Source organism: Lissotriton helveticus, chromosome 4_1 (genome assembly GCF_964261635.1).
Source record: "Lissotriton helveticus chromosome 4_1, aLisHel1.1, whole genome shotgun sequence".
In the NCBI taxonomy this organism is placed as follows: Eukaryota; Metazoa; Chordata; class Amphibia; order Caudata; family Salamandridae; genus Lissotriton; species Lissotriton helveticus.
This window is the reverse complement of record NC_136063.1, coordinates 314,419,357-314,432,730: the sequence shown is the minus strand read 5'-3', so window position 1 is coordinate 314,432,730 and position 13,374 is coordinate 314,419,357. Positions and strand designations below refer to the sequence as shown.

At 47.8% G+C, this 13,374-nt stretch overlaps 1 protein-coding gene across 7 annotated transcripts in view; it reads right to left on the bottom strand.

The window, feature by feature from the left end:
* ENPP2 (ectonucleotide pyrophosphatase/phosphodiesterase 2) overlaps positions 1 to 13,374 on the bottom strand; it is a 442,632-nt gene that overhangs the window by 349,435 nt on the left and 79,823 nt on the right. For all 7 annotated transcript variants that reach the window (XM_078686841.1, XM_078686846.1, XM_078686840.1 and 4 more), the window contains exon 3: positions 5,939 to 6,094. In XM_078686841.1, the coding sequence (XP_078542967.1) occupies positions 5,939 to 6,094 (156 nt within the window). The remainder of the gene's footprint in view (positions 1 to 5,938; positions 6,095 to 13,374) is intronic.

Here is a 13,374-nt window from a genome sequence, read left to right as displayed (position 1 = left end):
CTGGGTGGTGGGTGCATCGGTGGAGCTGTGTGGGTGGAGCTGTGTGGTGGGTGCATCGGTGGAGCTGTGTGGTGGGTGCCTCGGTGGAGCTGTGTGGTGGCTGCATCGGTAGAGCTGTGTGGAGGGTGCATCGGTGGAGCTGTGTGGTGGGTCGTTCGGTGGAGCTGTGTGGTGGCTGCCTCGGTGGAGCTGTGTGGTGGGTGCCTCGGTGGAGCTGTGTGGTGGGTGCATCGGTGGAGCTGTGTGGTGGGTGCATCGGTGGAGCTGTGTGGTGGGTGCCTCGGTGGAGCTGTGTGGTGGGTGCCTCAGTGGAGCTGTGTGGTGGGTGCCTCAGTGGAGCTGTGTGGTGGGTGCCTCGGTGAAGCTGTGTGGTGGGTGCCTCGGTGGAGCTGTGTGGTGGGTGCCTCGGTGGAGCTGTGTGGTGGGTGCCTCGGTGGAGCTGTGTGGTGGGTGCATCGGTGGAGCTGTGTGGTGGGTGCATCGGTGGAGCTGTGTCGGTGGAGCTGTGAGCTGGGTGCATCGGTGGAGCTGTGTGGTGGGTGCCTTAGTGGAGCTGTATGGTGGGTGCCTTGGTGGAGCTGTGTGGTGGGTGCATCGGTGGAGCTGTGTGGTGGGTGCATCGGTGGACCTGTGTGGTGGGTGCATCGGTGGAGCTGTGTGGTCGGTGGAGCTGTGTGGTGGGTGCATCGGTGGAGCTGGGTGGTGGGTGCATCGGTGGAGCTGTGTCGGTGGAGCTGTGTGGTGGGTGCATCGGTGGAGCTGTGTGGTGGGTGCCTCGGTGGAGCTGTGTGGTGGCTGCATCGGTAGAGCTGTGTGGAGGGTGCATCGGTGGAGCTGTGTGGTGGGTGCATCGGTGGAGCTGTGTGGGTGGAGCTGTGTGGTGGGTGCATCGGTGGAGCTGTGTGGTGGGTGCCTTGGTGGAGCTGTGTGGTGGCTGCCTCGGTGGAGCTGTGTGGTGGGTGCCTCGGTGGAGCTGTGTGGTGGGTGCATCGGTGGAGCTGTGTGGTGGGTCGTACGGTGGAGCTGTGTGGTGGGTGCCTCGGTGGAGCTGTGTGGTGGGTGCCTCGGTGGAGCTGTGTGGTGGGTGCATTGGTGGAGCTGTGTGGTGGGTGCATCGGTGGAGCTGTGTGGTGGGTGCATCGGTGTAGCTGTATGGTGGGTGCCTCGGTGGAGTTGTGTGGTGGGTGCCTCGGTGGAGCTGTGTGGTGGGTGCATTGGTGGAGCTGTATGGTGGGTGCCTCGTGGAGCTGTATGGTGGGTGCCTCTGTGGAGCTGTGTGGTGGGTGCATCGGTGGAGCTGTGTGGTGGGTGCATTGGTGAAGCTGTGTCGGTGGAGCTGTGTGGTGGCTGCATCGGTGGAGCTGTGTGGTGAGTGCATCGGTGGAGCTGTGTGGTGGGTGCATCGGTGGAGCTGTGTGGTGGGTGCATCGGTGGAGCTGTGTGCATCGGTGGAGCTGTGTGGTGGGTGCCTCGGTGGAGCTGTATGGTGGGTGCTTCGGTGGAGCTGTGTGGTGGGTGCATCGGTGGAGCTGTGTCAGTGGAGCTGTGTGGTGGCTGCATCGGTGGAGCTGTGTGGTGGGTGCCTTAGTGGAGCTGTATGGTGGGTGCCTTGGTGGAGCAGTGTGGTGGGTGCATCGGTGGAGCAGTGTGGTGGGTGCATCGGTGGAGCTGTGTGGTGGGTGCATCGGTGGAGCTGTGTGGTGGGTGCATCGGTGGAGCTGTGTCGGTGGAGCTGTGTGGTGGGTGCATCGGTGGAGCTGGGTGGTGGGTGCATCGGTGGAGCTGTGTCGGTGGAGCTGTGTGGTGGGTGCATCGGTGGAGCTGTGTGGTGGGTGCCTCGGTGGAGCTGTGTGGTGGCTGCATCGGTAGAGCTGTGTGGAGGGTGCATCGGTGGAGCTGTGTGGTGGGTCGTTCGGTGGAGCTGTGTGGTGGGTGCCTTGGTGGAGCTGTGTGGTGGCTGCCTCGGTGGAGCTGTGTGGTGGGTGCCTCGGTGGAGCTGTGTGGTGGGTGCATCGGTGGAGCTGTGTGGTGGGTGCATCGGTGGAGCTGTGTGGTGGGTGCATCGGTGGAGCTGTGTGGTGGGTGCATCGGTGGAGCTGTGTGGTGGGTGCATCGGTGGAGCTGTGTCGGTGGAGCTGTGAGGTGGGTGCCTCGGTGGAGCTGTGTGGTGGCTGCATCGGTAGAGCTGTGTGGTGGCTGCATCGGTGGAGCTGTGGGGTGGGTCGTTCGGTGGAGCTGTGTGGTGGGTGCCTCGGTGGAGCTGTGTGGTGGGTGCATCGGTGGAGCTGTGTCAGTGGAGCTGTGTGGTGGGTGCATCGGTGGAGCTGTGTGGTGGGTGCATCGGTGGAGCTGTGTCGGTGGAGCTGTGTGCTGGGTGCAACGGTGGAGCTGTGTGGTGGGTGCATTGGTGGAGCTGTGTCGGTGGAGCTGTGTGGTGGCTGCATCGGTAGAGGTGTGCTGGGTGCATCGGTGGAGCTGTGTGGTGGGTGCATCGGTGGAGCTGTGTCGGTGGAGCTGTGTGGTGGCTGCATCGGTAGAGCTGTGTGGTGGGTGCATCGGTGGAGCTGTGTGGTGGGTCGTTCGGTGGAGCTGTGTGGTGGGTGCCTCGGTGGAGCTGTGTGGTGGGTGCATCGGTGGAGCTGTGTGGTGGGTGCATCGGTGGAGCTGGGTGGTGGGTGCATCGGTGGAGCTGTGTGGTGAGTGCATCGGTGGAGCTGTGTGGTGAGTGCATCGGTGGAGCTGTGTGGTGAGTGCATCGGTGGAGCTGTGTGGTGGGTGCATCTGATGAGCTGTGTGGTGGGTGCCTCGGTGGAGCTGTGTGGTGGGTGCATCGGTGGAGCTGTGTGGTGGGTGCATCGGTGGAGCTGTGTGGTGGGTGCTTCGGTGGAGCTGTGTGGTGGGTGCTTCGGTGGAGCTGTGTGGTGGGTGCATCGGTGGAGCTGTATGGTGGGTGCCTCGTTGTCCTGGTATCTGACTACAGAGTTCGTTACTAGAGGTCTTTCCTGCAATTATGATTTCAGAGAGACTAGATACTAGCTAATGCACCAATTAAAGGCAACTTTTAAATTCAGTATTCTTGTTTAGGTTTTGATGGAAAAAAATGACAAACATTTCTGACTATACAAACATAAAAGCTGCCATGTTAAAATAAACAGCAGACAGGGCCTGGGTGCCGTGTAAAGTGAAAGTACGGCCGGCCTGGGCAGTGAAAGGGGAGGAGGGAGGAGAAATGCGAGTCAGGGCAGCAGCAGCCTTTGATGTTGCCGCCGGCCGTGCAGTGAATAATTAGGGGAGGAGAAGTGCCGGCTGGGGGAAGCAGAGATGCCTGTGGGAGGGGGGCTTTGATGTGCTGGTGGCTTTGCTGTGCACGAGCTTTTTCTCGGGCACTGCAACAAATCGCCGAGATGGTTAAGCTCTGTTTAAGCCACAATAGAGCTCGCCAGCTATGCGCATGCGCATCAGCAGGCGAGCCCTAAAAAAGACCAATTATTTATATCTTTCCGTTTTTAAAATAAAAATACAGACAGGAAACATATTGTTTTCTCTCTGTGTTGATCAGGAAAAATAGAAAACTGGGAACCTTAATTATGAAAGAAGCCCATGTACATACAAATGAAGTACAGCACGTGTTTTATCTGTTCATAATCGGAAGTTACCACTCAAAACCAGATGTCAAAGTAGTCCATCACAAGGCACATGAAGTAGTAAGATCCTAAGTGTTTTTGAAGTGAGGGCTGGGCCTTGTTGCGCACATTGCTAGGTTAGCATAGGCTTAGTAGAAGTTTAAACGCCGTTTTAACTTTTGCTGCTTATGCACACGACACTGCATATAGCTGTTGTTCTAAGTTAGGCTGTGTAAATTACTTCACATGAGAAAGGCTTGTTTTCGGCATCCCTAGACTTACATCGCGACCCCAGTCTGCACAGTGAGAGTTAAAGCCTCCAAGGATATCATAACAAGGTAGCTGTTGTTCGGGCTGATCGGCTCACGTTTTAGACCTAACATACATGCAGCCGCGAGCCAATGGAGATTCTGGCACCTTTAATATTGCACTGTAGGCATGATTTCAGACACTTGGAGAATCCCGTTTTCCAGCGAGACAGAGAGCTTTTGCAGTTCCTGATGTGATTTACTCCTGCTGATCTTGGAGGTATGGGGTCCCCCACACAAGCCCGAGAGCCCTTCTATATTTTATAAAACATAGTTCCTAGCTAGGGAGGGTGTTAAACTAGGCACTATAAGACCTGTTTTCACCATCATTGTAATATGATTTCTCCTTTTGTGTTTTAAGGAATTTTAACAATGCTGATCATATTATTTCTAATCATATGTCTGCTTATGTTAGCAAAGATACTGCATCTTAGAGCACGTCGTAAAAATAAATATTTTAACCTTTTCTTGTGTCTCTCTTTGCTCCTGTTGTGGACTGGTATGAGAGTATAACGAAAGAGTGTTCTTGCTTCCCACCATTCCTGAGTATAACCTAAGTCGCATGTTCTGGATTGTCCAATCATTGGTTACTTTGCTATAGGACACAGAGCTAACTAATGTGACACTGATGCTAGCTGGTTAGGGTTTCTAGGTACTGAGGTGAGTTTCTTGGTCCACCATAATTCACTGAGGTTCTGGGTCTCTGTGCACAGTTCTGTGTAGGAGCAGAACCCCTGCAACATTTTCAAGTATGTTCTTCCTGTTTTCAATTATTTTTGCTGAATTTTTTTCATATACATTACCACAGAAACACGACATCAACCGTACATTTCTCAAGAACACAGCATTCTCTTGTACAAGGCAACTAACACATGTACTATCCCTTCCAACTGCAGGTTGTTATATTGTAAAGCAGTGAAAAATCACTGAACGTACCGATCTTCGATGCTCACTGTGTAATACGTCCTGAATCAAAAAACTCTGGACCCATGACAGAAACAGCCACAAGGCACACAATATGTTAAAGTTATAAGGAAAGTATGGGTACCTAAAATAACCTTTACAGTTCATATTTAAAGAACACACTCCCATTTCAACTTAAAAAGCAATTATACTAGCAATTAGAACAGAATATTGAGAGCTTGATTGATGGCAACGGAATAGCTCTTGGTTGAGAATGGCTGGTGTAAGCCTGGAGCTCCAACCTTCCAATGTTTGTCTTCATTTTTCACTCTTTTTAATTTAGATCATTCCAGCCTTAGTGGGTAGAATGTTTTAATAGCCTTATAGCCCTTCTGCCTAAAGCTAAACTGGTTGTGAAAGGCCCTCTCCCTCGTTAAAGGCCTGGTTCAGGGCCTTTAACATGCAGTATAGCCATCAGCAGCCAGATCTAAGGCTATATTAGAACAATGGACTGTTGAGAGCTCCACTGAAAACAATATGGTGGCTCGGGGCCAAAATGGCTGGTATAAGCCTCCTGCTCCAACATTTTGATGTTTGTATTTGTGTTTCTCCCTTTTAAATCCAAACATTCTCCTCTCAATGGGTGTCACTTTCTCATAGCCTTACAGTCCTTCTGCATCTGGCTATACTGGTTGCGAAGGCCCTCTACCATGTTATTTTCAGGGCCTTTAACTCCTTCGACGCTGATGACGGAACCGTTTCGTCATCAGCCACGGTGGCGCTGTGCTGATGACGGAGCGGTTCAGTCATGGCCCGCCCGACGCGCCTGCGTGTCGCTGATTTCGCGCCTGCGCGGCGCGTTCTATTGAGCGGGCGGGGCCATGACGGAACCGCTCCGTCATCAGCACAGCTCACCCCAGGCTGGTGACGGAGCAGTTCCGTCACCAGCGTGTGAGCGCCGCGCGCCCCCCCCCCCCTTAACGCTGCGACAGACTAGCCGCCGCAGCGAAGCAGTTAACAACCGGGACAGCCCTCTGCAGAGAGTTATAAGGCTAAAAGATGTTAAAAAAATCTGCAACATTAAAATAAATAAAGTCAACATACCGGTCTTTAAGCAGTGCTCATCAAAGTCGGAGCAGCAGCTGTTGTAGGTCTTGCACAGGTTGTCGCAGCGGCAGAAAGGGGGCTCGGCCTCCGCCAGTTCAAAGCATCTGCCTTTGCAGGACCCGGAAGTGCTGATCCACGGAGAATCGGACAGGACTGTGCGAGAAGAACAAAGAATGCAACATCTGTCAGACCACCAGTGTTAGCCAGCGATTGCTCAAAGGGGAGGGCACAACTGCTGAGGCTAATACTTACACACCTGGACCTGCCTGCAAAGCAGCGGCCAGAAGGAGGGGTTGGGGGGAGCGGAAGAAGCAAGACACATGCAAAAGGAACATCAGGACGAGAACAACACCTGGATTTCACTTTCTCTGCTCTCATTAGAAGGAACAGGTTTACTCCCACTAAGACCCAATTACGGTAGAATGATCATCCTTTGGAAGATGCCCAATGGCAATGCCCTGATAAAAAAGCACTTCCAACAGTTGCTTTTCACAGAGCCTAAACCGCTGCACAATTATTGATTCTCATATTCGAAACACTATTTGTACCATAGGTGTTCATTCAATGGCGAGACTGTGAGGCAGTTTCTGTAGAAAAATAAGAGATGGCGCGGCGAAGTGAGCCAGCAACAAATGTTCACTTGTGCACTGGAAATGACTGCCAAGAAAACATTTGATGGGTGATATTAGGGAGATGGGTGATAAGAGTCCAATGGTCTACAACTGTTCATTGCCATGTCCTTATTATGCATGCTCTACTTCAGTCCATAATTGTGGGGTCGGCAATTAACTTCAGATAATGCCCGCTGAACAATGCGGTCATGGAATCTTTACCACTGTGCAATTCGTTTTCATACATCATATAATTAGTAGGTCTAATAATTAGGCACTAAGGCAGACATGCTCAGGGCATCTGAAACAGTTAACATCCAGGGTCTTACCAGCTGCTAGCAACACGGCTTAGTTATTAGATACACTAATTATGCTTTCCACAAATAAACTGCACATGGACAAGTGCTTATGTGCCAGCTGTTTATGGATGCACAAAGCACCCAGTCACCTAAAATGCATGTGTTGATTCCCAGTCGCCACTTATTTAAATGTAATAAGGGACAATGACAGACGGCTGAAGGTGTAGGGCAGCATGTAGCAGATTTGCATTACTATATTACGATTAATGAGAAAAGTGCATTTGTGTCTGCTCATTCTACCATCTGCTTTAATGGTCTGGGCTTTATTTAATTATGCTCTTTTAATGTAAACTATGCAAGTAAACCGAATAGGAGAAACACAAGCACTCATCATAAAGCTGCAAACACTACCATGAGCACCCCCAACGGTACTCATTAGATACAATATCCCACATACACACAACACGTTGCTGAGATGCCTTGTAGCAGGTTATCATATTGCTCTCTTTAGCACTTGCAACTAGACCCACCAAACATAAATATTCAATTAATCAATACCAGGACCACAATATCTATTAATTTCTGGGCAAATGGCATGTTACCTGACCAAAGGTTGCATAAGGAACTTGTAAATGTCGTCCCGTGGATCTCTCAAACACCAAACCACCACATCTGAAGGTCACCGGACAAGTCACATCCACCCAACCAAAGAAAGACCATAAAACAACACCCAGAATACATCCGCCCAGAATATCTCAGAACTCCACAATCGCACTCAGAAGCATCGTACAGCTCTACAAGGCCATATTAAATGGCAGACTGTGCGCTATACCAATGCCAGCTACACTACTGCAGAGCTATGGAGACAGATTCATTTCATGAACAGAGTGACAGTGTAGCAGTAGTAGTAATATACTTTATTGGATTTTAAAATAAAAAAACATAAAGGCACATACAATACACAGTAAGCTGTAAAATTAATTCAGATCATCAATATACATACAAATAGTCCTTAAAACTAACACTTTGAATCATTTTTGCAGATATGTTGTTTGCTGTTTTAAAAGCCCTTAAAACGACACTTTATAGAATATTTACACGTTTGACATTTTTGTTTTTTCGAGATTCAGCACTTTTGCAGAAGAAAACGGTCAATTAAAAATTGCCACAACTGCATGTGTCTATTGAACTTTCTACTGTAAAGCCAATTTAAAATACCACAAATTACAGTGCATTATATAACTAAAGTGCAATTTTGTGCATGTGTTTTCTTTAGATTGTTAAGGCAGTTTCAAGAGAGAACAGACCAATTAATCGGCAAGTTGAAATCTCGAGACTGCTAAAAATGATCTATAGCTTTGCTGCTGATGACGATAGATTTACATCTTGTAATACAGATCAAGTATCAGGAAATAACGATTTAATTATATTATAGAAGGCGACATATTCCTGCATCTTAGCCGGCATGCATATAATAGATATTTAGACAGGGCAAAGATAAGCCATAATGTGGTATCACTTCTGAGAATCCGAATTGTAGCCCTCATATGTTTTGCTGACAGAATACGACAGATCGAAATTAACCAATTTCTCCTATGACCTGTGTATCTAGGACAGAAGAATAAGACATGCTCTTCAGTTTCGGAGATATCAAGACAAGATTGAGAAAATGTTATAGCCATTCCTTCTACAGCAAAAACCATTGGTTGGCAGAAGGTCACAGCTAAATTGCTCAGGTATAGAGATTTTGCTTGAGGAGGTTCAATCTGATTCATAAATTCCTCACAAGGCAAGTTATCTTTGAGGTCCAGAAACCTTCCCGTTAGCTCCCCAGCAGTAGTGTGATTCAGCCAAAGACCCCCTGGTGTAATGCCAGTATCTCGTCTGAAGGCACAGCGAGGTGTGTTTCTGTATGCAGTAAGGGTTAGACCAAAGCTCACTCCTACCAAATCTTTATAACCATGACTTGACATATTTAATCCGTGGTATACCCCTTTTAGTATCATGTGCAATCACTTCCGAAATGATTGTCTCATGGTGAGCGGTGAAATGCAAGATCAGGCTTGGATCTAGTAGCTGAGGGGTCTGAATGCTGCTTCATGTGCTATATTTTGAAGCCCCAGATCCAGACGCATGGGGATCAGGGGCGCATTTCAAGGTAAGACAAGAATCTATCTCATGAAGGTGTTCTCTGTTTTTCCAATGGCCCCTATATTCTGAGATCTCTGCTTTATACTGATCGCTATCGATACCCAGACAACAGGACTATAAGGGTATACTTTAACCTTTTGGCCAAAGCGGAGCTTACATGCTGCAATGTGAGCTGGCACTTAGAGATTTGCAGGGTTCACAATAGTGTATATGTGAGCCTTACCCCCAGGTAATCAAATGGTTTTACTTTTTCCAGGAAGGTGTAAACCAGTTTAACCTGGTCTCTATTGACTTATATAGGCTAAAAACTATAAATGTAGTCTTGTTGACGTTTACCTCTAGACCAAGTCACTAAAAACCTATTCAATAGATTTTGATGCCCCATTGAAGTTCTCGATACAAGTAACTTATCAGCAAACAACAGAGACACAACTGTGTTATCCGTGATCTTGGGGTTCCCCATTACAGTCATCTAAGGACTCAACCAGTCCATTAATACATAGGGTAAACAGAGTAGTTACCAATACACACCCTTGCCGCACCCCTCTGTTCACCCTTATTACGCTCTGTAAGTTCACCGTTTCATCCCCATCTCATTTGGCCTACATGACTCAACTCGCAAACAGTCAGATCACACAACATCAACATCATCTCATATGCCAATGAAACTCATCCTCTCGCTCTCAGCTGATCCCACCTCGACAAAGAGCAATTTCCACAACTGCATGAGGAATATCTCCGCCTGGATGAAGGAAAACTGTCTAAAACTCAACATGGGCAAGACTTAAGTTCTGATCTTCGGCAAACACACCGCCCTCTGGAAAGACTCCTAGTGGCCATCAGAACCTGGACCACCCCCACACCAAAGACCACTAATGCAACCTGGGCATCATAAATAATAGCGAACTCTTCATGAAACGTCACAGCAATGCCATCTCCTCAGCCTGTTTCCACATGCTCCACATCTCCACAAAATCTTCAAGAAGCTCCCCATCAGCATCAGGAAGACTGTAACGGAAGCCCTCATTACCAGCAGACTGGACTATGGTGACACACTCTAAGCAGGCACCACCACCGAACTCTTGCAAAGACTCCAGGTGATCCAGAACACAGTTGCCAGACTGATCCTCAACCTGCCCAAGAAACCCCACATCACCCTACACCTGAAAGACCTCCACTGGTTCCCGGTCCTGAAGAGATGCTTTTTCAAGCAACTGACCCACGCCAACAAAGTCCTCCAAGACCAAGGACCAGCCCAGTGGCGTAACAAACCTTGAGAGGGCCCCCCTGCAGGGCACGTGAAGGGGCCCCCTCCGGGCTCAATCTAGAGCCCCCCAGCAGAAGTGCGGTGCTGACAGGGCCCCCTGGAGGGTGAGGGCCCCCCCCGCACCACTGGGGCTGCAGGGGCCTGTGTTACGCCCCTGGACCCGGCTGCTTGAACCAGAGACTGCACTTCCACATACACCCCCTCCACAGGAACCTCTGCTCCGCACACCTCGCCCTCGCACAGATCTCTCGCATATGCTGCTGCTGTGCTGGAGGACACTACTTCTCCCATTTCGCTGCCAAATCCTAGAAAAATCCTCCCCCTCCACCGCCACACTGCACCCTAATTGACCAGCCTCATAAAAGGGCTCAAGACCTAGCTCTTCCACTGAGACTTGCAGCAAACGCATCTATTCTGAGTTTTTCCGTAATAACATGGAGCACCTACCAAACTCAGCATGTCTCTGTAAATAGCATATTGTTTCCCTCTGTTAAATCGGAGCAGGTTTGACCTGACGAAATTTAACGAGAGTGAAGTAGTTAATGTATCTGGTATTTACCAAGTACAGACAGTATGACCTAATTCGGAACTCCAACCTTTGCGCACACACAGGGACTAGCGCAAGGGTCAGAAAACTAGGACAAATTCAGAATCAGTGTCTGGCCAAGCCCAAGCTTTCAATCACCTTTCAATTTTGGGTTGGTATCAACTGACGTTGCTGGTCTCTATCAGTCCCACCTGTTGTACATTTCCCGCCCATTTAAAAAGTTGACTGCCTCAACGTGTATACCTTGATTTTTACCCTGATAATACTATTTGCAATTGTACATCTGCTCACTTATAACCAAACAGAAGAGAAACAGTGTAATGCATAACTTGCCCACTCAAATGGCAAATCATATTACACACTTTATTACTCATGAATCAAAGCAACGTTCCTTACCATTTCACCATGCCACTAACAAAGATAGTTTTGTACCGTGAAAGTAGATACTGAAAACTGACTAATTTGCTAGCAAACTGATGAAACAAACCTTCAACTGGTGGACGCAATAATCACATCTTCTTTGTTCATTGAAGAAGGTAGGCAATTTCTTCCTGGAGCTAAAGTGTTGCTTAACACTTCCGATTATCATCTGGAAACTCTGAAGCACCGCTAATGGGGGAAAAATCCAAGTGGAATAAAAAAAAAACTCTGGATGGCAGGAGAAATCTAAGACTGAAAATAATAGAGGGACCTGGCACTCACAGCCCCACAAACCAGAGTAAATGGCAACTGACTCCAGCAGGAGCAGAAACCCAGCATACAAAGCTGAAGGAATTTCCTTCAGAGTACCAAAGTGCAAAAGACAAACAATAGAAACAAGGATCAAAAATAACCAAGAAGGAAAAAAAAACATCATGGTTACCAGAACATTTGAGATGCAGCTGCTTCTAGCTCCTTATAAAGGGTAAACAGGAAATGAACACAGAAAAGTGACATACAGGAGGTTGTCCCACCGTAATAGATTGGAAAACTCAGATAATTTATTAGCAGAGGAGTTCATGTTGGATTGAGGAAGGCTCATTGCATCAATTCATGTTTCATGAACAGGACTAACTGAGAATGGAGCCATACTGTGTACCAGTATAAGACAAGAGTTACCAAACACAGTTTCCAAGGTAAGGGTGTAAGTGGTAAAAGAGAACGGCCCCAACACAGCTTTTTAAAGAATTTGATGCAAAAGGAACCCGTAGCCATCCAGAACCTGCCAGCGCACGAGAACAAAGATAGGCACCGACCACAGGATGTGATGCTATCAGGTTTAGTTGTAAATTAATTTCAGCTATCACTATGATCTTTAATTGTCTTCCCTCTGGAGCGGATTCTTAGCCAGGATTCTCAACCTTTCGTCACTGGTAGTAACACGTGTTTCTTCCTACTAGATCATAATTCCAATGGCTTTCTAAATACCAGAATTTCAATACAGTTCCCAGCCAGAACCTGCCAATGTAAACCCTTATCTTGATTACATTCACATTGTATTGTTAATTGGGAATGCAATTAATTCCCTCAAATTACCATTGTGACGCCGTGCAGACCACCAGTTCTCTAGATAGAATTTTCTTTAATTACTTTGGTGACCCTATATCAGAACTCATAGCAGAAAAGAGTTGGATGTTTACCTGGGGCAGCTTCATTGAATGGCCTACTAACAGGATTCAGTGTGGTCAATTATCTAATACCCAAGAAAAATTAGAAGACACTTGCAAAAAACAGTCTAACACTATCAACTTAAGTTTGAGCTTAGATACAGCATCAAGAGTTTAAGATATAACCACAATTTTATAGAAACACCGTTAAAATCTTAAAGCATCACTCCATTCCAGTACTCATTTGAACCATTTATATTTCAATAGCCCGGTAGGAAATACACCATACCTGCGATTACATAGTTCTGAGAAGGATGATTATCATCAGCAGGCAGTATACACAAAGGTCCATGTTTTTGAGTGGCATTTATTTTATTTTATTTTTTATATTTGTATGGCGCACAGCTACCCAAAAAGGGTTTCCCAGCGCCTTTGACATATGGATGAACAAAGGTATATGATAAGCATGGTTTTAACACAGTTGTTTCTGGAAGAGCCAAGTTTTTACATTCTTTCGGAAACTGGCGTAGTTTTCTCCTTTCCGGATGTGTAGGGGAAGTGCGTTCCACAGGATGGGCCCTCTGACCGAGAAGGATCTTCCACCAATTCTTTGCAATCTAAACCTGGGAACAGCAAAATTTGCTGCAGTTTGAGAGCGCAGGTTTCTTGCTGGTAGGTAGGGAGTGGCTAATGCTTGCAGATAGGTTGGTGCCGTTTTAGATTTGATCCTAAACATGTAGCTCAGGGTTTTGAAGCTGATACGGTTTTCTACCCTGAGCCAATGAAGATCATTCAGATGTATTGACACTCTTGCAGTTTTTGGTATTTTACACAGAAGTCTTGCGGCTGAATTTTGGATCAGCTGAAGTCGTTTGATGACTGCTTGGTTTGAACTCAGGTAGAGGATGTTGCCGTAGTCAAGACGCGATGTAATTAATGCATGTAAACTTTATTTGAAAGTTAAGGACGTAT